The sequence below is a fragment of the Chamaea fasciata genome, unplaced genomic scaffold (genome assembly GCF_029207755.1).
Source record: "Chamaea fasciata isolate MVZ Bird 193981 ecotype frontalis unplaced genomic scaffold, bChaFas1.0.hap1 SCAF_611, whole genome shotgun sequence".
NCBI classification, from domain to species: domain Eukaryota; kingdom Metazoa; phylum Chordata; class Aves; order Passeriformes; family Sylviidae; genus Chamaea; species Chamaea fasciata.
The window spans coordinates 41407-62722 of record NW_027094696.1 but is presented as its reverse complement, the minus strand read 5'-3'; the positions used below and the strand labels follow the sequence as shown (position 1 = coordinate 62722).

At 53.7% G+C, this 21316-nt stretch overlaps 2 protein-coding genes across 3 annotated transcripts; one reads left to right on the top strand and one right to left on the bottom strand.

Moving 5' to 3' along the window:
• Window positions 1–4581: 4581 nt before the first annotated feature.
• Window positions 4582–12186, top strand: NOP9 (NOP9 nucleolar protein). 2 transcript variants are annotated; one of them, XM_066209042.1, is made up of 6 exons: window positions 4586–4853; window positions 5425–5564; window positions 6085–6188; window positions 7918–8133; window positions 9684–9789; window positions 11976–12186. In XM_066209042.1, the coding sequence occupies exons 1-6, from the start codon at window positions 4849–4851 to the stop codon at window positions 12104–12106; spliced, it is 702 nt and encodes a 233-aa protein (XP_066065139.1). In that variant the 5' UTR covers window positions 4586–4848; the 3' UTR covers window positions 12107–12186. The 2 variants fall into 2 exon arrangements, with proteins under 2 accessions (XP_066065138.1, XP_066065139.1); XM_066209041.1 differs by lacking the exon at window positions 11976–12186 and having other exon boundaries at window positions 4582–4853; window positions 9684–11051.
• A 391-nt stretch (window positions 12187–12577) lies between these two features.
• On the bottom strand, window positions 12578–20158 carry LOC136305731 (lipid transferase CIDEB-like). Its single transcript, XM_066209043.1, has 5 exons — window positions 20100–20158; window positions 17372–17513; window positions 16266–16328; window positions 15232–15410; window positions 12578–12695 (listed from the first exon to the last, which is right to left on the bottom strand). The coding sequence occupies exons 1-5, from the start codon at window positions 20156–20158 to the stop codon at window positions 12578–12580; spliced, it is 561 nt and encodes a 186-aa protein (XP_066065140.1).
• Window positions 20159–21316: the final 1158 nt, after the last annotated feature.

Here is a 21316-nt window from a genome sequence, read left to right as displayed (position 1 = left end):
CCTGGAGACGCTCGAGGAGGGGCTGAGCGACGAGGAGCTCGGTGAGGGCGGCCTTGGGGGGTCCTGCGGCGGTCTGGGGGGGTTTAGGAGGAGGTTTGGGGGGTCCCTGAGGGGATGTGGGGGGTTATGAGGGGATTTGGGGGTCCCTGAGGGGATTTGGGGGGGTTTTCTGAGGAGATTTGGGGTTTCTTGAGGGTTTTGGGGGGTCCTGACGGGCTTTGGGGGGATTCTGAGGAGATTTGGAGGGTCCCTGAGGGGATGTGGGGGGTTATGAGGGGATTTGGGGGGTTTAGGAGGAAATTTGGGGGTTTCTTGAGGGACTTGGGGGGTCCCTGAGGGGATTGGGGGGAATTATGAGGGGATTTGGGGCTCCCTGAGGGAATTTTGGGGTCCCTGAGGGGATTTGGGGGGATTATGAGGGGGTGTGGGGAGGGGTTTTTGAGGGAATTTTCCAGGGTTTTTGAGGGAATTTGGGGACTTTTGAGGGGATTTTAGGGGGTTTATGAGCGGATTTGGGGCTCCCTGAGGGAATTTTGGGGCTCCCTGGGGGGTTTGGGGGGCCCTGAGGGGACCTGGGTGGTTTATGAGCAGATTTTCCCCCCAGTTTGCCCTCATTCTCCCCATTTTTTTTCACTCCTAACCCCGGTTTTCTCCCCATTCTCTCCCCATTTCTCCCCATTTCACCCCATTTTCTCCCCATTTCTCCCCATTTTTCCCCATTTCACTCCGGTTTTTCCCAATTTCCCCTGTTTTTTCCCCATTTCCCCCCATTTTCTCCCCATTTTCTCCCAATTTCTCCCCATTTCTCCCCATTTCACCCCCATTTTTTCCCCCATTTCTCCCCATTTCTCCCCATTTCTCCCCATTTTCCCCCATTTCCCCCCATTCTCTCCCCGTTTTCCCCCATTTCACCCCATTTCTCCCCATTCTCTCCCCATTTCCCCCCATTCTCTCCCCGTTTTCCCCCATTTCACCCCATTTCTCCCCATTCTCTCCCCATTTCTCCCCATTCTCTCCCCGTTTTCCCCCCATTTTCCCCCATTTTCCCCCATTTTCCCCCATTTCTCCCCATTTTTCCCCATTTCTTCCCGTTTTCCCCCCACTTTCCCCCGTTTTCTCCCCATTTCTCCCCATTCTCTCCCCCATTTCACCCCATTTTTCCCCATTTCACCCCATTCTCTCCCGATTTCCCCCCATTCTCTCCCCCATTTCTCCCCATTTTCTCCCCATTCTCCCTATTCTCTCCCCATTCTCTCCCCGTTTTCCCCCCATTTTCTCCCCGTTTTCTCCCCATTTCTCCCCCATTTTCCCCCATTCTCTCCCCGTTTTCCCCCATTTCTCCCCATTCTCTCCCCGTTTCCCCCCATTTCTCCCCGTTTTCTCCCCATTTCTCCCCATTCTTTCCCCATTTCTCCCCGTTTTCTCCCCATTTCTCCCCATTCTCTCCCCGTTTTTCCCCATTTTCCCCCGTTTTCTCCCCATTTCTCCCCATTCCTCCCCATTTCTCCCCATTCTCTCCCCGTTTCCCCCCCATTTTCCCCATTTTCTCCCCATTTCTCCCCATTTCACCCCATTCTCTCCCCGTTTTCCCCCATTTTCCCATTTTCTCCCCATTTCTCCCCGTTCTCTCCCCATTTTCCCCCATTTTCCCCTGTTTTCTCCCCATTTCTCCCCATTTCACCCCATTCTCTCCCCGTTTTCCCCCCATTTTCCCCCATTTTCTCCCCATTTCTCCCGTTCTCTCCCCCATTCTCTCCCCATTCTCTCCCCATTCTCTCTCCCATTCTCTCCCCATTTCTCCCCATTCTCTCCCCGTTTCCCTCCCCCATTTTCCCCCGTTTTCTCCCCATTTATCCCCGTTTTCTCCCCATTTCTCCCCATTCTCTCCCCGTTTCCCCCCATTTTCCCCCGTTTTCTCCCATTTCTCCCCGTTTTCTCCCCATTTCTCCCCGTTCTCTCCCCATTCCTCCCCCGCTCACCGCCGTCCCGTCCCGCCCCAGCGCTCTTCGTGCCCTCGGTGCTGGCGGAGGCGGCCCCGCGCCGGCCCCGCGCTGCCCCTGGCCCCGGGGGGCTGCCGGCTGCTGCGGCTGCTGCTGCCCCCGCGCCCCCCCGGCCCTGCTGCCCCCCGTGCTGCTCTCGGGGCTGCCCCCCACCCACCCCCGGGGCTCCCGCGTGCTCGAGGCCGCCCTGGGGAGGGTGCGGGCCCTGCTGGGGGAGGGCCGGGCGCTGGGGGAGGGGCTGGAGGCGGCGCTGGGGGCGCTGGGGGCCGGCCTGGGCGCCGACCTGGGGGGCACGGCCCGGGACCCCAACGGCAGCTTCGTGCTCCGGGCCCTGCTCCGGGTGCTGGGGGGCGCGGGCGACGCAGGTGAGAGGGGCGGGGGGATTGGGGGGGGAGATTTGGGGGTTTGGGGGGAGATTTGGGGGGAAATTTGGGGGGAAATTTGGGGATTTGGGGGGAGTTTGGGAGAGCTGGGGGGCGCGGGGGACGCAGGTGAGAGGGGCGGGGGGGGGACTGGGGGGGAGATTTGGGGGTTTGGGGGAAGATTTGGGGAGTTTGGGGGGAAATTCGGGGGTAAATTTGGGGATTTTGGGGGAAATTCGGGGGTTTGGGGGGAGATTTGGGGGAGTTTGGGAGTGCTGGGGGGCGCGGGGGACGCAGGTGAGAGGGGCTGGGGGGGACTGGGGGGGAGATTTGGGGGTTTGGGGGGAAATTAGGGGGGAAATTTGGGGATTTGGGGGGAGTTTGGGAGTGCTGGGGGGCGCAGGGGACACAGGTGAGAGGGGCTGGGGGGATTTGGGGGGAGATTTTGGGGGTTTGGGGGGAAATTTGGGGGTTTGGGGGGAAATTTGGGGGGAAATTTGGGGATTTGGGGGGAAATTTGGGGACTTGGGGGAAATTTGGGGGGAAATTTGGAGATTTGGGGGAAATTTGGGGATTTGGGGGGAAATTTGGAGATTTGGGGGAAATTTGGGGGTTTGGGGGGAAATTGGGGGTTTGGAGGGGAAATTTGGAGATTTGGGGGAAATTTGGGTTTTTGGGGGGAAATTTGGGGATTAGGGGGAAATTTGGGGGGAAATTTGGGGATTTGGAGGGGAAATTTGGGGATTTTGGGGGAAATTTGGGGATTGGGGGGGAAATTTGGGGATTGGGGGGGGAATTTGGGGATTGGGGGGCGAATTTGGGATTGGGGGGGGAATTTGGGGGTTTGGGGGGAATTTGGGGAGTTTGGGGGTAAATTTGGGGATTTGGGGGAATTTGGGGGTTTGGGGGCGGTTTTGGGGGATCCCCCCCCAATTTCTGCCCCTCCTCTCCAGACCCTCCCCCCAAAAAGGCGGGGCCAAAGGCAAAGAAGGCGGGGCTAAAGGCAAAGAAGGCGTGGTCGCTGCCTGAGGGGGCGGAGCTTCCCGCCTCCTTCCGCCCCCTGCTGGAGGAGCTGGCCGCGGGATTGGAGCAGGAGATGCCGAGTGAGAGCCCAAAACTCCCAAAAACCGCCCCAAAATCACCCCAAAATCAACCCAGATCCCAAAAAATCACCCCAAAATCCTCAAAACCACCCCCAATGCCCCAAACTTCCCTCAAATCCCCCCAAATCCTGCTCAAACCTCCCCAAATCCCCCGAATTCCCCTCAGGTTCCCAGCTTTCTCTTTAAAATTCCCGAATTTCTTCTCGAGTTCCCAAATTTCTCGTTAAAAGCCGCAAATTTCCCCTAAAAGTTCCTCCTAAAGTTCCTGAACTCTCCCCAAAATCCCGGATTTCCCCCAAAAGCCCCAAATTCCCCCCAAAAAATTCCCAAATTTCCCCCAAAACCCCCAAATTTTCCCCCAAATCCCCAAATTTGCCCCCCCAAAATCCCAAATTTCCCCCCAAAATCCCCAAATTTCCTCTCCAAATCCCCGAATTTTTTCCCAAAATGTCCTCAGGAATTCCTGAGTTTCCCTAAAATCCCAAATTTCCCCCCAAATCCCCGAATCTCTCCCCCAACCTCCCCCCAGGTTTGCTGACCCCGCCCTGCGCCAGCCTCTGCCTGCAGGCGGCGCTGTCGGCCCTGCACTGCAGCCAATCGCCGGCCTGCGCCCCGCTTCTGCCGCGCCCTGATTGGCTGCCTCGGCCGGGACAGCCCCGCCGACGGCCCAGAGGTGAGTGCCGATTGGCCGCCGCCGCCGCTGGCTCTGCGCGGATTGGCTGGGGGGTTCCCGATGCCGTTTCCTGATTGGCTGAGGACTCCAGACCTCGTTTCCTCATTGGCTGCTGCTCCCCAAGTCCGCTTCTCTTTAGCCACGCCCCTTGCTGCGATTGGCCACCTTCTCCCATGATCGGGGCGGAGCCACAGTTGTCGTTCCCTGATTGGTCTCCGCTCCTGATCTCCTTTCTTTGGTTGGCTGTGCATGGTGGTGGCTGTGCTTCGATTGGCTGTTGTTCCCGATCCCTTTTCTGTGATTGGTCGCTGCTCCCAATCTCCTCTCCCTGACTGGCTGTGGCCTGCATCTCCTGTGCTCTGATTGGCCGCTGCTCCTGATCCCTGTTCTGCCATGGCCGCTGTCCTGGATCCCTTTTCTGTGATTGGCCAATTTCTCCAATCCCTTCTCTCCAATTGGCCCACCCTTGGATCCCTTTTCTCTTATTGGCCGCCTCCCCCAATCCCTTCTCTCTGATTGGCCCAGCCCGCTGCTGATGTCACTGCACGACCCCGCCCGGTCCCACCTCCTGGAGGCGGCCATGACAGTCCTGGACCCCCCGGGTTCCGGGAGCTCTTCCGGGGTCACCTGCGGGGGTCACCTGAGGGGCGCGGCCACCCACCGAGTGGCCAATCACGGCCTGCAGCGCCTCCTGGACCACGCCCCCGAGGATGTGGTAGGCGGGGCTTAAAGGGGTGGGGTTTGAATAGGGAAATTGGGGCGGGGCTTAAGAGAAAGGGGCTTAAATTAGCGGAGTGTAAAAGGGGTGGGGCTTAAATGGGAGGGGTTTGAGGGGCGGGGCTTAAAGGGAGATGATTGGATGGGAAATGTGGGTGGGTCTTAAATGGGAGGGGCCTAATGAGAATCATTGGCTGGGAGGGTGGTGGGCGTGTCTTGGCGTTGAAGTGGGTGGGGCTTGGATATGTTAATTTGGGGTGGGTGGTGTCTCTGATGTATGGAATGGTGGGGCTTAAAGGAAGAATTTCATTGGTTGGGAGGGTGGTGGGAGGAGCTAAGAGGAGTGGAAATGGAAGTAGGAGGGGCTTAAAACGGTCAAGTCTAAAAGAGGAGGGGCTTAAAGCAAGGCTCCTATTGGCCAGGAAGGATTCGGGCGGGCGTGGAAACCCAAAGGGGCGGGGCTTAAGCCGATTAATTCACTAAGTGGGATGGATTTAATTAGCTGGGAGGGGTTTGGGGGCGTGCCTGACTTTCGCTGGGCGTGTCCTCCCCTTGCCCCGCCCCCGCAGGTGTCGGAGGCGCTGTCGGAGGTTGGCCCCGCCCTGGGGGAGGTGCTGGCCCAGGGGCACCCCGGGGTGGTCACCGCCCTCCTGCGGGCGGCCCGCAGACACGCCCCCTCCAGGAGGAGGCGCTCAGGTGGCTCTTCCAGGTGGGACACGCCCCCTTGGGGAACGACACGCCTCTCTTCGTGCAAAGCCACTCCCAGGCCCCTGCCTCATTTGTGCTAAGCCACGCCCACTTTGTTAGGCCCCAACCCCTTTAAGCTAGACTCCTTGAAGTCAAACTCCACCCCTTTTCAGCTAAGCCACGCCTACTTCTCGTTCACACCACCCCCCCAGCCAAGTCCCACCCACTTTTACATTCCCCAGATAAGCCACACCCCCCTAGAGCCCCCACCCCTTCAAGCCACGCCCCTTTCCCATAAGACCCAACCTCTTTTGGGTCACACACCCTTTTGTTAATCCCCTCCCCTTTCCACCCTCCGCCCCGCTAAGGCCCCACCCGGTTCCCATCATGCCTCGCGCTGCAGGGCCCTGCCCCTTTTGTCAAACCCTTCCCCTTTTGTCCCCCGCTTTTCTAGGCCCCGCCCACTTCCCATCAGCCCGAGGCTTTTCTTAAACTCCCCCCTTTCGGGGACACACCTCTTAGTCCCGCCCCTTTCCCATCAGGCCTTGCGCTGCTGGCCCCGCCCCATCACCCCCATTGCATCACCGCCCTGGCCCAACTCCGCCCCCTGGAGGACGGGGACAGCAAGGAGGGGGCGGAGTCTCAGGTAAAGGGGGTGGGGCCTTAAAGGGGAGTTGCCTGGAAAGGGTGGAGCTTATTGGGAGTGGCAAAGGGGCGGGGCCTGTAAACATGTTGTGTTTAAAGTGGGCGTGGCTTCAGGCAAAGGGGTGGGGCTCAATGGGTGAAATATGGCGGGCGTGGTTTAAAGTGGGCGGGGTCCGGGTGGGGTGGGACTTAAGGGGAGGGGTTTAAATGGGTGGGGCTTGAAGGGGCGTGGCTTGAGGCGGGCGGGGCTTTTCCCGTCGTTTCCTTTTAAATCCCGATTTCCTTTTCTTCCCCAATTTTCCTTCGTTTCCCCCTTTCTTTTTCCCCCATTTTCCCCCCGTTTTTCCCACCCCTTTCCGCCCTCGCTCTGCCCGTTTCTTCCCTTTTCCCCCATTTCCTCCCCTCCCTTTTCCCCGTTTATCCCAAAAATCCTCATTTTCCCCCTTTTTTCCCCCGTTTTTCTCTTCCTCCCCCATTTTCCCCCCTTCCTTTCTCCCAATTTTTCCCATTTTTCCCCCCATTTTCTCCCCATATTTTTCCCAATTTTCCCTTTTTTCCCGCCATGTTCCCCCCATTTTCTCCCCTATATTTCTCCCAATTTTTTTCCCCGTTTTTCCCCATTTCCCCCCTATTTTCCCCCCTATATTTTCCCAATTTTCCCCCATTTTCCCCCCATTTCCCCCCATTTTTCTCCCAATTCCCCCGTTTTCCCCCCCGTTTCCCCCTGGTTTTTTCCCCTATATTTCTCCCAATTTCCCCCCCATCTCCCCCCCATTTCCCCCTATATTCCCCCCATTGCCCCCCATTTTCCCCCATTTCCCCCCCATTTCCCCCCTATATTTCCCCCCTCCTATTCCCCTCAATTTCCCCCCATTTTCCCCCCGTTTCCCCCCCATATTTCTCCCAATTTCCCCCCCAATTTCCCCCCCAATTTCCCCCCCATTCCCCCCCATATCCCCCCCATATCCCCCCCATTCCCCCCCATTTCCCCCCTATATTCCCCCCCATATTTCCTCATTTCCCCCTATTTTCCCCCTGTATTTCCCCCCATTTCCCCCCAATTTCCCCCCTCTTTCTCCCCCATTTCCCCCCCATATCCCCCCCATTTCCCCCTATATTCCCCCCATTGTCCCCCCCATATCCCCCCCATTGTCCCCCCCCCATTGTCCCCCCCATATCCCCCTATTTGTCCCCCCCCATTCCCCCCTATATTCCCCCCCATATTTCCCCATTCCCTCCCATTTTCCCCCCAATTTTCCCCCCATATCCCCCTCATTTCCCCCCCATTGTCCCCCCCCTTTGTCCCCCCCAATTTCCCCCCCTTTCTCCCCCATTTCCCCCTATATTCCCCCCATATCCCCCCCATTGTCCCCTCCCCCCATGTCCCCCCCTTTGTCCCCCCCATTGTCCCCCGTCCCCATTGTCCCCCCCATTGTCTCCCCCCCATATCCCCCGTCCCCATTGTCCCCCCATTGTCCCCCGTCCCCATTGTCCCCCGCCCCCTTGTCCCCCCCATGTCCCCCCCATGTCCCCCCATTGTCCCCCCCATGTCCCCCCATTGTCCCCCTCCCCCCCATGTCCCCCCCATGTCCCCCCCATGTCCCCCCCATTGTCCCCCCCCATGTCCCCCCCATTGTCCCCCGTCCCCATTGTCCCCCGCCCCCCTTGTCCCCCCCATGTCCCCCCCATGTCCCCCCCCATGTCCCCCCCATGTCCCCCTTGGGCCGCAGGCGCTGGCGGCGCTGTCGCCGTGGGGCTCGCTGGCGCTGCAGGAGCTGCTCGCCTTCCGCCGCCCGGCGGCGCTGCTGCGCTCCCTGCGGGCGCTGCCCGCCCCGGCGCTGCGGGCGCTGGCGCGGAGCGCTCCCGGCAGCCGCCTGTGGGAGGCGCTGCTCGGCTCCGCCGGCCTGCCCCGCCGGGAGCAGCGCCGCCTCCTCGGCGGCCTCCGGGTGAGCGGGCGGGGGCGCCGGGGGGGAGGTCGGGGTACTTCCCGAGATTGGGGGGAAATGATCTGATTGCTTCCCGAGATTGGGGGGAAATGATCTGATTGCTTCCCGAGATTGGGGGGGAAAGGTCGGGTTACTTCCCGAGAGTGGGGGGAAATGATCGGGTTACTTCCCGAGATTGGGGGGAAATGATCTGATTGCTTCCCGAGATTGGGGGGAAATGATCTGATTGCTTCCCGAGATTGGGGGGGAATGATCTGATTGCTTCCCGAGATTGGGGGGAAATGATCGGGTTACTTCCCGAGATTGGGGGAAATGATCGGGTTACTTCCCGAGATTGGGGGGAAATGATCGGGGTACTTCCCGAGATTGGGGGGGAAATGATCGGGTTACTTCCCGAGATTGGGGGGAAATGATCGGGTTACTTCCCGAGATTGGGGGGAAATGATCTGATTACTTCCCGAGATTGGGGAAAAGGTCGGGTTACTTCCCGAGATTGGGGGGGGAAATGATCGGGTTACTTCCCGAGATTGGGGGGAAATGATCTGATTGCTTCCCGAGATTGGGGGGGAAATGATCGGGTTACTTCCGAGATTGGGGGGGAAATGATCGGGTTACTTCCCGAGATTGGGGGGGAAATGATCTGATTGCTTCCCGAGATTGGGGGGAAATGGTCGGGTTACTTCCCGAGATTGGGGGGAAATGATCTGATTGCTTCCCGAGATTGGGGGGAAATGATCTGATTGCTTCCCGAGATTGGGGGGAAATGATCGGGTTACTTCCCGAGATTGGGGGGAAAGGTCGGGGTACTTCCCGAGATTGGGGGGAAATAATCTGATTACTTCCCGAGATTTGGGGGGAAAGATCTGATTACTTCCCGAGATTTGGGGGAAAAATTTTAAAAAATCTGATTTTTCCTGAGTTTTTAAAGAAAGAAAAAAAAAATCTGATTTTTTCCTGAGTTTTAAAGAAACAAAAAAATTGATTTTTTTCCCGAGTTTTTAGGGTAAAAATAAAAAAAAATCAGATTTTTTCCTGAGTTTTGGGGGGGGAAAATAAAAAAAAAATCAGATTTTTCCTGAGTTTTGGGGGGGGAAAATAAAAAAAAATCAGATTTTTCCTGAGTTTTTAAAGAAAGAAAAAAAATAGGATTTTTTCTCGAATTTTTAGGGAAAAGAAAAAAAATCTGATTTTTGGGGGGAAAGAATCCTAATTTTGGAGCCCCCCCCCCCCCCAAAAAAAAAGCAATTTTTCAGCAGGACAAAAAAAAAAACAACATCGGAGTTTTTAAGCAAAAAAAAACGAAAAAGAATCCAAACTTTTGGCAAAAAAACCAAATTGGATCTTTTGAGCGAAAAACGTCGGAATTTCGGAGGCACAAAAAGTTGATTTTTCAGTGAGAAAAAAAAAAAATAAAATTTGGGGGTTTTTAGGCAAAAAGAAAAATCCTGATTTTTCGGGGGGGAAAAATAAAACTCCCGGTTTATTTTTTCCCGGCCAAACTGGGGGATTCCAAGTCCCCGTTTTTCCCGAATTCCGCGTTTTCCCGCCAGGGCGAGTGGGCCGAGCTGGCGCGGGATCGCAGCGGGAGCCGAGTGCTGGACGCCGCCTGGGCCTGGAGCGACGCGCGGCGCCGCCTGCGCCTGGCCCGCGAGCTCGGTGCGGCCGGAGCGCCGGCCCAGCGGATCCCGGGGATTTCGGGGACATTTGGGGGAGTTTGGGGATTTTGGGGATTTTTTTGGGGATTTTTAGGGGTTCAAATGCGATTTTTGAGGGAGTTTTGGGGGGATTTTAAGGGTTCCAGAGGTTTCGGGGAGGGCTCTCGGTGGAGTTTGGGGAAATTCGGGAGTTTTTGGGAGATTTTGGGAGATTTTTGGGATTTCTTGGGAGATTTGGGGGATTTTGGGGGATTTTTTGGGATTTTTGGGGATTTTTAGGGGTTCAAATGTGATTTTTGAGGGAATTTTGGGGGATTTTAAGGAGTTTAAAGGGGATTTCTGGGAGGGTTTGAGGGATTTTGGGGAGAGCTCTCGGTGGGGTTTGGGGAAATCCGGGAATTTTGGGGAGATTTTGGGAGAATTCAGGATTTTTGGGGAGATGTTGGGATTTTTGGGGGGGTTTTTAGGGGTTCAAATGTGATTTTTTGAGGGAGTTTTGGGGGGATTTTAAGGGTTCCAGAGGTTTCGGGGAGAGCTCTCGGTGGGGTTTGGGGAAATTCAGGATTTTTGGGAGATTTTGGGAGATTTTTGGGATTTCTTGGGAGATTTGGGGGGATTTTTGGGGATTTTTAGGGGTTCAAATGCGATTTTTGAGGGAGTTTTGGGGGATTTTAAGGGTTCCAGAGGTTTCGGGGAGAGCTCTCGGTGGGGTTTGGGGAAATTCGGGAATTTTTGGGAGATTTTGGGAAAATTCGGGAATTTTGGGGAGATTTTGGGATTTTGGGGGGATTTTTTGGGAGATTTGGGGGATTTTTTGGGATTTTTTTGGGGATTTTTTGGGGTTCAAATGCGATTTTTGGGCGATTTTTGAGGGAGTTTTGGGGGGATTTTAAGGGTTCCAGAGGTCGGGTTTGGGGAAATTCGGGAATTTCGGGGAGATTTTGGGAGATTTTTGGGATTTCTTGGGAGATTTGGGGGATTTTTGGGGATTTTTAGGGGTTCAAATGTGATTTTTGAGGGAATTTGGGGATTTTAAGGAGTTTAAAGGGGATTTCTGGGAGGGTTTGAGGGATTTTGGGGAGAGCTCTCGGTGGGGTTTGGGAAATTCGGGATTTTTTGGGGAAATTCGGGATTTTTTTGGAAACTTTGGGAGATTTTGAGGCAGTTTAACGGGATTTGGGGGATTTTGGGGGATTTTAAGGGCTTTTAAAGCGGATTTTGGGGCGGATTTTCGGGGGGGAGCCCTGCGGGGGATTTGAGAAGATTTGGGGGAAATTTGGGATTTCCGGGGATTTTTTGGGGGAGATTTTTGGGGCAATTTTAGGGATTTGGGGGGGGGGGGGGTTGATTTTTGGGAGGGTCCTTGGGGGGGAATTTGGGGTGAATTTTGGGGGATTTGGGGCAGATTTTAAGGGAATTCTTGGGGGCATTTCGGGGTCACTTCGGGTGGGAATTTTGGGGATTTGGGGCAGATTTTGGGGCGATTTTCGGGTGGATTTTGGGCTGATTTCGGTCGATTTCAAAGGGAATTTCGGGGGATTTTGGGTCATTTTTGGGCAGATTTTGGGGCGATTTTCGGGTGGATTTTGGGCTGATTTCGGCCGATTTCAATGGGAATTTCGGGGGATTTTGGGTCAATTTTGGGCAGATTTTGCGGGCGATTTTCGGGTGGATTTTGGGCTGATTTCGGTCGATTTCAAAGGGAATTTCGGGGGATTTTGGGTCATTTTTGGGCAGATTTTGGGGTGATTTTCGGGTGGATTTTGGGCTGATTTCGGTCGATTTCAAAGGGAATTTCGGGGGATTTTGGGTCCTTTTTGGGCAGATTTTGGGGCGATTTTCGGGTGGATTTTGGGCTGATTTCGGCCGATTTCAAAGGGAATTTCGGGGGAATTTCGGGGGATTTTGGGTCCATTTTGGGGCGATTTTCGGGTGGATTTTGGGCTGATTTCGGCCGATTTCAAAGGGAATTTCGGGGGATTTTGGGTCCTTTTTGGGCAGATTTTGGGGCGATTTTCGGGTGGATTTTGGGCTGATTTCGGCCGATTTCAAAGGGAATTTCGGGGGAATTTCGGGGGATTTTGGGTCCTTTTTGGGCCCCACTCCCGCGGGATTTCCCGGCTTTGCTCCGGGTGTGTTTTTCTTGTCCTTTTTCACCAATTCTGGGTTTTTTCCCCCCGTTTCCAGCCCCCCACCTGCCCCAGCTGCTGCGGGACCCCCACGGCTGCGCCGTCGCCCGCAACTTGGGGCTGGAGCTTTTCCTGCGCGACAGAAAGGGGTGGAGCCAGAGCTACGGGGGGCGGGGCCCCAAGCGGTGACCACGCCCACAAACCGTCGGCACACGCCCCCCGCCCCTTTCTAATTGTAGTTTTACAATCAAAAGTTTTATTTATAAACATTTGTGTGTGGCTGTATTTAAATTAAAGGGCGTGGTCTAACGGAGAAGGGGCGGGGCTTGTTGGGGAAGGGGTGGGTCTAAAACGGAGGGAGGCGTGGCAACTTGATTTGAATACAAAGGGGCGTGGCTTAAAGGGAAAAAGAGGAGTTAATAACTAGGTGTGGTCGCGTGAGTGGGCGTGGCTGAGAGGGAAACGGGTGGGGTTTAGTTGTGGGTGTGGCTTGAATGGGGCACGGGTTGCTGCAGGCAAAATGGGCGGGGCCTAAGAGGGTTAAAGGGGCAATGGGTGGGGCTAAGGGGACAGGGCGGGGTTTAGGCCGCTTGGGTGGGGGTTTATCCAAGTGGGCGTGGTTCATACGACAAGGGGGCGTGTCCGGGGCGGGGGGCGTGGTCAGTGCCCGCCCTGGGGGCTCGGGGGTCCCTCCAGGAGGGGCCGGAGGGCGCCGGCGACGCCCAGCAGGGCGTGGCCCAGGGTGCGGGTCAGCGCGGCCAGCAGGCGGAGCAGCTCCCTGGGGGACCGAAAACCGCCGAAATCACCAAAAAACCACCAAAATCACCCCAAAAACTACCGAAATCACCCCGGAAACACCAAAATCACCCCAAAAAACACCAAAATCACCCCAAAAAACACCAAAATCACCCCAAAAACACCAAAATCACCCCAAAAAACACCAAAATCACCCCAAAAACACCAAAATCACCCCAAAAAACACCAAAATCACCAAAAAACCACCAAAATCACCCCAAAAACCACCAAAATCACCCCAAAAAACACCAAAATCACCCCAAAAACACCAAAATCACCCCAAAAACTACCGAAATCACCCCGGAAACACCAAAATCACCCCAAAAAACACCAAAATCACCCCAAAAAACACCAAAATCACCCCAAAAACACCAAAATCACCCCAAAAAACACCAAAATCACCCCAAAAACACCAAAATCACCCCAAAAACCACCAAAATCAACCCAAAAAACACCAAAATCACCCCAAAAAACACCAAAATCACCCCAAAAACCACCAAAATCACCCCAAAAACCACCAAAATCACCCCAAAAAACACCAAAATCACCCCAAAAACACCAAAATCACCCCAAAAACACCAAAATCACCCCAAAAAACACCAAAATCACCCCAAAAACACCAAAATCACCCCAAAAAACACCAAAATCACCCCAAAAACACCAAAATCACCCCAAAAACCACCAAAATCAACCCAAAAAACACCAAAATCACCCCAAAAAACACCAAAATCACCCCAAAAACCACCAAAATCACCCCAAAAACCACCAAAATCACCCCAAAAACACCAAAATCACCCCAAAAACACCAAAATCACCCCAAAAACCACCAAAATCACCCCAAAAAACACCGAAATCACCCCAAAATCACCCCGAAAACACCAAAATCACCAAAAAAACACCAAAATCACCCCAAAAACCACCAAAATCACCCCAAAAACCACCAAAATTACCCCGGAAACACCAAAATCACCCCAAAAACCACCAAAATCACCCCGGAAACACCAAAATCACCCCAAAATCACCCCAAAAAACACCAAAATCACCAAAAAACACCGAAATCACCCCAAAATCACCCCAAAAAACACCAAAATCACCAAAAAAACACCAAAATCACCCCAAAAAACACCAAAATCACCCCAAAATCACCCCAAACAACACCAAAACCACCCCAAAAACACCAAAATCACCCCAAAAACCACCAAAATCACCCCAAAAACCACCAAAATCACCAAAAAACCACCAAAATCACCCCGAAAACACCAAAATCACCCCAAAAACCACCAAAATCACCCCAAAAACACCAAAATCACCCCAAAAAACCACCAAAATCACCCCAAAAACCACCAAAATCACCCCAAAAACCACCAAAACCACCAAAAAACCACCAAAATCACCCCGAAAACACCAAAATCACCCCGGAAACACCAAAATCACCCCGAAAACCACCAAAATCACCAAAAAACCACCGAAATCACTCCGGAAACAGCAAAATCACCCCAAAAACCACCAAAATCACCCAAAAAAACACCAAAATCAACCCAAAAAACACCAAAATCACCCAAAACCCCCCAAAATCACCCAAAACCCACCCAAATCCCCCAAAACCCCACCAAAATCGCCCCGAAAAACACCGAAAACACCAAAATCATTGTGAAAACACCCCAAAAAACATTAAAATCACCCCGAAAACCACCAAAATCCCCTCGAAACCACCAAAATCACCCCAAAAATGCACTCGGAAACCCCAAAAGCGCCCAAAACCATCTCCCAAAACCCCCAAATCCACCCCGGGAACCCCCAAAACCCCAAATCAACCCAAAATCTGTTCCAGGGAAACCCTAAAACTGCCCCCAAAAACCCCCAAATTCCTCCGAATTTCCCCCAGTTCCCTCCAAAATTCCCGCCCCAAATCCCACCCAAAATCTTCCCCGGATTTGGGGATTTTCGGGAGACTCGGGAGCAGATTTTGGGTGGATTTTGGGGTGATCTGGGTGAGATCTTGGGGCGGGTTTTGGGCCGATTTCGGAGCAGATTTTGGGGTGATTCCGGTGGGATTTTTGGGCTGATTTCAGCAGCTTTTGGGCTGATTTTTGGGGCGATTTTTGAGCAGATTTTGGGGCAATTCCGGTGGGATTTCGGGGGTGGATTTTGGGCTGATTGCAGCAGCTTTTGGGCTGATTTTTGGGCTGATTTTGAGCAGATTTTTGGGGCGATTTTTGAGCAGATTTTGGGGCAATTCCGGTGGGATTTTGGGGTGGATTCTGGGCTGATTTCAAAAGCTTTTGGGCTGATTTTTCGGCTGATTTTGAGCAGATTTTGGGCTGATTTTTGAGCAGATTTTGGGGCGATTTTGGGGCAATTCCGGTGGGATTTTGAGGTGGATTTTGGGCTGATTTCAGCAGCTTTTGGGCTGATTTTTGGGGCGATTTTTGAGCGGATTTTGGGGCAATTTTCAGCAGATTTTGGGCCACATTTTGACCCAATTTCGGGATTATTTTGGTGTTTTTTTCTTTTTTTACCTGAACATCCTCTCGGGCCCCAGCGCCCCCAGGTCCCAGCGAACCCCCCGGATTTGAGCCGCCAGCCGCAGCCGCCCCCGGGGGTCCCCCTGGGCCACCAGCAGCGACAGCCGGGCCACCTCGGGGGGACCCTCGGGGACACGGCCCCGAGCCCCGCCCAGCTCCCAGCTCGGGGGGGCCTGGGGGGACACGGGGGGTCAGGGGTTTGGGGGGAATTTGGGGAAAATTTGGGGATTTTAGGGGATTTGGGGGGAATTTGGGGAGATTTTGGAGAGATTTGGGGGGGTTGGGGAGAATTTGGGGGGATTTTGGGGGGATTTTGGGGATTTTAGGGGGATTTGGGGAGAGTTTGGGGAGATTTTGGGGATTTTAGGGGGATTTGGGGGGAATTTGGGGGGATTTTGGAGAGATTTGGGGAGAATTCAGGGTGATTTTGGGGATTTTAGGGAAATTTTGGGGGGATTTTGAAGGAATCAGAGGAGATTTTTGGGGGACTTGGGGAGGATTTGAATAGGGGATTTTTGGGAGGGTTTGGGGGGCTCCGAGAAGGATTTGGGGGGATTTTCGAGGGTTTGGGGGATTTTTGGAGATTTTTTGGGGGGGGATTTTGGGGAGATTTGGGGGGATTTGGGATTTGGGCAGGATTTGGGGGTGGGTCTGAAAAGGATTTTTGGGGGTTTTCGTGGATTTGGGGGGATTTGGGGGAATTTTTGCAGGTTTTGAGCGGGGATTTTGGGGGGATTTTGGGAAGTTCGGAGCGGGATGTTTTTGGTGGGGGGGATTTTGGGCTGATTTTGGGGTAACTTCGGGTGATTTTGGGCTGATTTTGGGCCGCTTCGAACCGTTCGGAGCGGGATCTTTTCGGGGCTGATCTTGGGCCGGTTTTGGGGTAATTTCAGGCGATTTTGGGGCGATTTGAGGCGATTTTGGGTCGGGGGTCTCTCACCTGGGGGGGCTCCCAGCGCTGCCCCGGCCTCAGGGCCAGCAGGGCCGTGTGGGGGGGGGAGGGTCCCCAAAAACTCCTCGTCCTCCACCAGGGTCCCGTCCTCGGCCAGGGCCAGGGACAGCGGCGGGGGCAGCCCCAGCGCCGAGCCCGCCTGCGTTGGGGCGGAAAATCGGGATGTGGGGGCGGGAAAACGGGATTGGGGGAGAAAAAACGGGATTTGGGGGTGGAAAAATGGGATTGGGGGAGAAAAAAACGGGATTGGGGGAGAAAAAATGGGATTGGGGGAGAAAAAATGGGATTTTGGGGAGAAAAAATGGGATTTGGGGAGAAAAAACGGGATTGGGGGAGAAAAAACGGGATTGGGGGAGAAAAAATGGGATTTGGGGGAGAAAAAATGGGATTGGGGGAGAAAAAAACGGGATTTTGGGGAGAAAAAATGGGATTTGGGGAGAAAAAATGGGATTGGGGGGAGAAAAAATGGGATTGGGGAGAAAAAATGGGATTTTGGGGAGAAAAAATGGGATTTGGGGAGAAAAAATGGGATTTTGGGGAGAAAAAATGGGATTTGGGGAGAAAAAATGGGATTGGGGGAGAAAAAATGGGATTTGGGGGTGGAAAAATGGGATTGGGGGAGAAAAAATGGGATTGGGGGAGAAAAAATGGGATTGGGGGAGAAAAAACGGGATTTTGGGACATTTTGGGGTGATTTGAGGAGGATTTGGGGGATTTTGAGTTGGTTTGGGCCATTAATTGGGAGTAATTGGGTGTTAATCAGGGCTAAGGAATGCGGGTTAATGAGCTGTAATTAATTTGCGTTAATTGGCCGTTAATTGGGATTCGTTGGGGGTTAATCGGAGTCAACTAGCGCTAATGGACCGGCGCTAATTTGCCAATTAATCGGGATCGATTGGTGGGTTAATCAGGGTTAATTAGTCAGGGTAAATTAGCGCTAATAATTTGGAAATAATTTCCCTTTAATAGAGAATAACTGGAGGCTAATGAAGATTAATTAGCGCCAATTAATCGGCATTAATTGCCAATTAATTGGGATCGATGGGGGCTCAACCGGGCTTAAATAAACAGGGTAAATTAGCGCTAATAATTTGGCGTTAATTGCCCACTAATGGGGACTATTGGGGGGGTGATGAGGGTTAATTAGCGCTAATTAGGGGCGCTAATTGGGGCTGTCCGCACCTGCTCCCGCAGCTCCCCCAGCGAGGCCGCCAGGACCCCCCGGGGCCGCCCCTCCCCCCCCCCGGGGCTGACCCAGAAGGGCCGGGCGGGGGTGGGGGAGGGGCCGGGGGGGGCGGGGCCCCAAAAACGCCGCGACAGAGACCTGGGGGGGGAGGGGAGGGGAGGGAGAGAGACCCGAAATCAGCCGAAATTCACCCCGAAAATAATCCCGAAATTACCGAAAAGAAACTCGAAATTCACCGGGAAATCATCCGGAGTGAAACCGAAATTTCCCCGAAATCCATGTCCCAAAAAATCCCGAAATTCACCCGAAAATAAACCCGAAATAACCCAAAATTCACCCGGAAAGGATCCCGAAATTCACCCGAAAGAATCCCGAAATAAATCCGAAAATAACCCCGAAAATATCCCCAAAAATTCCCGAAATTCGCCCGAAATTCATCCCAAAATTTCCCCCAAAATTCACCAAAAATCACCCTCAAAATCACCCGAAATTTGCCCGAAATCCATCCCCCAAAAAATCCTTAAATTCACCCGAAAATAAACCCGAAATAACCCGAAATTCACCCGAAACAATCCCGAAATAAATCCGAAAATAACCCCGAAAATATCCCCAAAAATTCCCGAAATTCGCCCGAAATTCATCCCCAAAAAATTCCGAAATTCGCCCAAAAATTATCCCCAAATTTCCCCCAAAATTCACCAAAAATCACCCCCAAAATCACCCGAAATTCGCCCGAAATTCATCCCCCCCCAAAATCCCGAAATTCGCCCAAAACTTTTCCCGAAATTCACCCAAAAATAACAAAAATTTCCCCCGAAATTCGCCCAAAATTCATCCCCCAAGAATTCCCGAAATTCGCCCAAAAATTTTCCCGAAATTTCCCCCAAAATTTCCCCCAAAATTCCCCCGAAATTCCAAAAAAACCCCCCCATCCCCCCAAATTCCTTCGCTTTCCCTCAAAATCCCGGAAAATTCCCCCAAATCCCCCAAATTTCCCCCAAAATCTCCTTTTTCCCCCCGAATCCCGCCCCCGGTACCGCAGCGCCTCCATCGCTCCCGGGGCGGGGCAAAGTCCGAAGTCCCGCGGTGACGTCATCACAGGAGGGCGGGGCGACACCGGGACACGCCCCCCGGGAATTCCCGGGGATTCATTCGGGGATTTGGCGGGAAAATCGGAAGGTTTGGGGTAAAAAAACCGGGAATGTGCGGGGGGAGGGTCAGAAATCGGGAATTTGGGGCGGAAAATTCGGGAATTTGGGCTCCGGGAGGAGGAATTTTAACTCAAAATTCGGGAATTTGGGCTCCGGGAGGAGGAATTTTAACTCAAAATTCGGGAATTTGGGCTCCGGGAGGGGGAACTTTAACTCAAAATTCGGGAATTCGGGCTCCGGGAGGGGGAACTTTAACTCAAAATTCGGGAATTTGGGGTTTTTCAGGATCTCGCGGAGTTCGGGGCGGGCTGGGGAACAAACTCCCGACACTTCCGGCGCGCTGCGTCTCATTCTGGGTTTATTTCACGGGATTTCGGGAAAATGAACTCCGGGAAAACGCGGCCACGCCCATCAGCGCCGGGGCGGTGACGTCACCGACAGGCTCCGTTTGGGGGCTCGAGGGGGCGGGGTCTCGATCGGGGTCACGCCTACGCCGGAGGGCACGCCCACCCCATGGCCACGCCCACCACCATTGTCTCCGCTCCTGGCGCCGCTTCAGAGTCTGGGATTGGAGGGAAAAAATCGGGAATTTCGACTCCAAAAAAATTCCCCGAAATCCCAAACCCCTCCCCCCTCCGCAAAATCCCAGATCTGGATCCCGAAATCCCCAGGACTCCCCCCAAAACCCCCAAATTTGGATCCCAAAGACCCCAAAACCAGCAAAACCCCCTGGACTCCCCCAAAATCCCAAAACCCCCAAAATGTGGGACCCCAAAATCTCCAAGACCCGAAAAATCCTCAAATTTGGATCATAAGGACCCCAAATCCCCCCCCCAAAAAAAATCCCCCCAAAAATCGCCTGGACCTCCCAAAATCCCCAATTTGGGTCCCTCAAACACCTCAAAACCCCCGAATTTGGGACCCCGAATTCCCCGGGCCCCCCCAAAATCCCAATTTTTTTCCCAGACCCCCCAAATTTTGGGATTTTTTCCTTTTTAACCTCCTGCCTGATTTGGGAGCGGCTCTTTGGGCGTGGCCGGGTCGATTCGGGGCTCGCGGCTGTTCCAGAGGCTGATCCCCAATCAAAGCCCCTGGGACTCGAAATTCGCCAAAATCCGCCCGAAATTCGGCAAAACCGACCCCAAATTTGGGATTTTTGACCCAAAATCCCCCCAGATCTCCCCCGGACCCTCCCGGAACTCCCCAAATCCCCCCGAAAATCCCCCCAAAATCCGCCCCGAACCCCCCAAAATTCCCCAAAATCTCCGGAAATTCCCGGAAATTCCCCCAAATCCCCCAAATCCCGCCGAAATTCCCCAAATCTCCCCCAAAATTACCCCCAAATTCCCACCAAATCCCTCCCGGACCCTTCCAGAACTCCCCAAATCCCCCCCCCTCCGAAAATTCCCCCCAAATCCGCCCCAAACCCCCCCAAAATTCCCCCGAATCCACCAAAATTCCCTCAAATCTTCCCCAAATCCCCGTAAATTTCCAAAAAAAAAAAATCAAAACCCCCCAAAATCGCCCAAATTTCCCCCAAATTCCCCCAAATTTCCCCCAAAATCGCCGTTACCGAGGCGCCTCCATCGTGTCCCGGGTCGGGGCAAAGTCCGGAGTCCCCGATGACGTCATCGCAAGGGGCGGGGCAACGCCGGGAAACGCCCCCCCGGGAATTCCGCGGGGATTTGGGGAGAAAAATCGAGGATTTGGGGTAAAAAAAACCGCAAGAATTTATTTATTTAGTTTATTTTGGTTTTAAGAGGGTGTTCGGGGTTTAAAAACGGAGAATTTGGAGCCGCAAAATTGGGATTTTTTGAAAACTCGGAGATGGAAAATCGGGAATGTTCGGGTTAAAAAAAAAGGGGAAATTTCAACCCAGAAAATTGGGGATTTGGAGCCCAAAAATTGGGGGGTTGGGGGGTTAAACATTGGGGGAATTCGGAACCCTAAAAAATGGGAGTTTGGTGTCCAAACACTGGGATTTCTGGAGCCCAAAATTGGGAGTTTTGGGGGAATAAAGCTGGAAATTCAGGCTGGAAAACTGGGAATTCAGGACGGAAAAATGGGATGAAAACTTGGGGGTTTGGGGAGGGGGATTTGGGCCTAAAAAACGGGGATTTGGATCAAACCTGCGGAGTTCGGCCCAGCCCTGGGCCTTTTTTGGGCCCCAAATCCCGATTTTTACACCCCAAATCCCTTTTCCAGCCCCAAATCCCGATTTTTACACCCCAAAAAATCCCGATTTTTACACCCCAAAATCCCGATTTTTAGACCCCAAAATCCCGATTTTTACACCCCAAAATCCCGATTTTTACCCCCCAAAATCCCGATTTTTAGGCCTCAAAGCCTCTTTTCCCGCAATGCACCCTGGGATAGCGGCGTCCCGTCTCCTAGCAACGCCAAGCCCCGCCCCCAACACCCAAACCACGCCCTCAACACCCACACCCCGCCCCCTACAAAACCCATCTTCAACAATGAAACCACGCCCCCGGGAAAGAAACCACGCCCACGTGATTTCCTGCCTTTTCATCGTCTCCTAGCAACCCATTCCCGCCCCTTTTTATCCCCTAGCAACCAGGTCCCGCCCTTTTCTCATCTCCTAGCAACACCAAACCACGCCCCTTACAAATAAACCACGCCCCCGCCACAAATGCTACGCCCGCGTAAATTCCCGCCCTTTTCTGTCCCCATAGCGACCAAATTTCGTCCCCTAGCAACCGATTCCCGCCCTTTTCTCGTCCCCCTAGCAACCGATTCCCGCCCTCTCCCGGTCTCCTAGCAACCCGCGGG

Bases quoted from the DNA above. Each gene is read 5' to 3' on its own strand.
- NOP9 (XM_066209041.1), top strand. The intron at 5,565-6,084 runs GTGGGACACGCC...CTTTCCCATCAG, and splicing joins CGCTCAGGTGGCTCTTCCAG to GCCTTGCGCTGCTGGCCCCG. The intron at 8,134-9,683 runs GTGAGCGGGCGG...TTTTCCCGCCAG, and splicing joins GCCTCCTCGGCGGCCTCCGG to GGCGAGTGGGCCGAGCTGGC.
- LOC136305731 (XM_066209043.1), bottom strand. From the start codon at position 20,158: ATGACGTCATCGGGGACTCCGGACTTTGCCCCGACCCGGGACACGATG. The intron at 17,514-20,099 runs GTAACGGCGATT...CTCCCCCCCCAG, and splicing joins GACACGATGGAGGCGCCTCG to GTCTCTGTCGCGGCGTTTTT. The intron at 12,696-15,231 runs GTAAAAAAAGAA...TCGGTCCCCCAG, and splicing joins GGGCCCGAGAGGATGTTCAG to GGAGCTGCTCCGCCTGCTGG.